The following is a 1285-nucleotide window of genomic DNA, read 5'->3' as shown; positions in this document are numbered from 1 at the left end:
AGCAAGAGGATGTCTACCCAAAACTATGACACGTCATCTACACATTGGTCATAGAGGTTAGGGTTGGAGAAAGATTTTAGGGATTTTGGATGTGTATCCTACGTGTACGAAGACTTCTTTCTCCTATTGGAGAAGCTCTTAGTGGACTCTGCTGATTGGAAAACTGAGATGTACATCCAGCTTCCTAAACTCTGACTATTAAATAAACATCTTTAGCAAGTGAATTTCCCCCAACTCTCAAGTTATGGATAAGATTTACACTAGAATCCTGAGTTGTGATGGTTTGTTTCTCTTTTGACAGTTCAACATAGTTTAAACCAAATTAATCCAGTTATATCAATAGTTTAGAAATGAAAAACTCTGATGGCCGGGGCTGGTCTTTCTTCACCACCCACCCACAATTGATTCTTTCGGTTCAGCAGATATAATCAGGCCAAGAATCTTGTGTTCGCTCTAAGTGGTTTAGAAATGGAGAGACTGATGGATGAGATGCAATATGAGATAAACAGAAGTGCAGAAGAATTAGCCCTTTGTCAGAGAGAAGAGGAGGAAAGGTAGAGAACGGAAAAGGAAGAAATTGATGTTTTGTATGCATGGAACATAAAGCATTTTGAGAGGGTGGACCGAAAAGATGAGGAGAGATCACAGAAATCAAAGAAATGTAAGAGGTATGAGAGTGTAACTGAGAGTGATTCAGAAGCAGAGGGATCTGACAATGGGTTTGAATATCCTGTTGAGGAGGTTGGTACCAGCGAAGAGGATTCTGATGCCGCAGAGGAAAAAGAAAGGATGAAGAGGTATCATGAGAGGAAACTTCGCAGATGGTTTGAAGACGAGAGAGCCAATTCAAGGATCTTTTCCAGGACCATGCGTGAAGGGTAAACCAGTGATGATGATGAGGAACTGTTAGATGTTGCAAGTGATGAGGATGATGAGGAAACGGGTAGTGATGAGAGTACATCTTCAGACGATAGTCAAGTTTCTCCTGCAACACCAGGAAGTGATTACAGTGCACAGTACGAGGAAGAGGAGAACTGGAGCTACGATGAAGAGGACTTTTAGAAGTCTCTTATGGGGTTCGAGAGCAGCCAAATTTTCAGACTTTGAGAATAGTTTGAAAATGATTAACAAGTTTTCCTCGAAGTGGCTTTCTCGATACTTGTTTCTATTCTTCTTGATCTTACTGTGAATGAAGGTAAAGTTGATCTTATACTTTTTCTCTTTTAGGCCGGCTTTGTTTGAAGGTTTTCTAGGTTCTTGTTGTTGATAGCAGTTGGTGATAGTA

General features: G+C 40.5%; 1 protein-coding gene across 1 annotated transcript; it reads left to right on the top strand.

Annotated features, from left to right (window-relative positions):
- Window positions 1-468: 468 nt before the first annotated feature.
- On the top strand, window positions 469-1062 carry LOC113272555 (glutamic acid-rich protein-like). Its single transcript, XM_026522375.1, has 3 exons — window positions 469-554; window positions 618-797; window positions 888-1062. The coding sequence occupies exons 1-3, from the start codon at window positions 469-471 to the stop codon at window positions 1060-1062; spliced, it is 441 nt and encodes a 146-aa protein (XP_026378160.1).
- The last annotated feature ends 223 nt before the right edge of the window (window positions 1063-1285 follow it).

Source organism: Papaver somniferum, chromosome 4 (genome assembly GCF_003573695.1).
Source record: "Papaver somniferum cultivar HN1 chromosome 4, ASM357369v1, whole genome shotgun sequence".
NCBI classification, from domain to species: domain Eukaryota; kingdom Viridiplantae; phylum Streptophyta; class Magnoliopsida; order Ranunculales; family Papaveraceae; genus Papaver; species Papaver somniferum.
The sequence above is the reverse complement of the archived record's forward strand: the minus strand, read 5'-3'. Positions and strand labels throughout refer to the sequence as shown.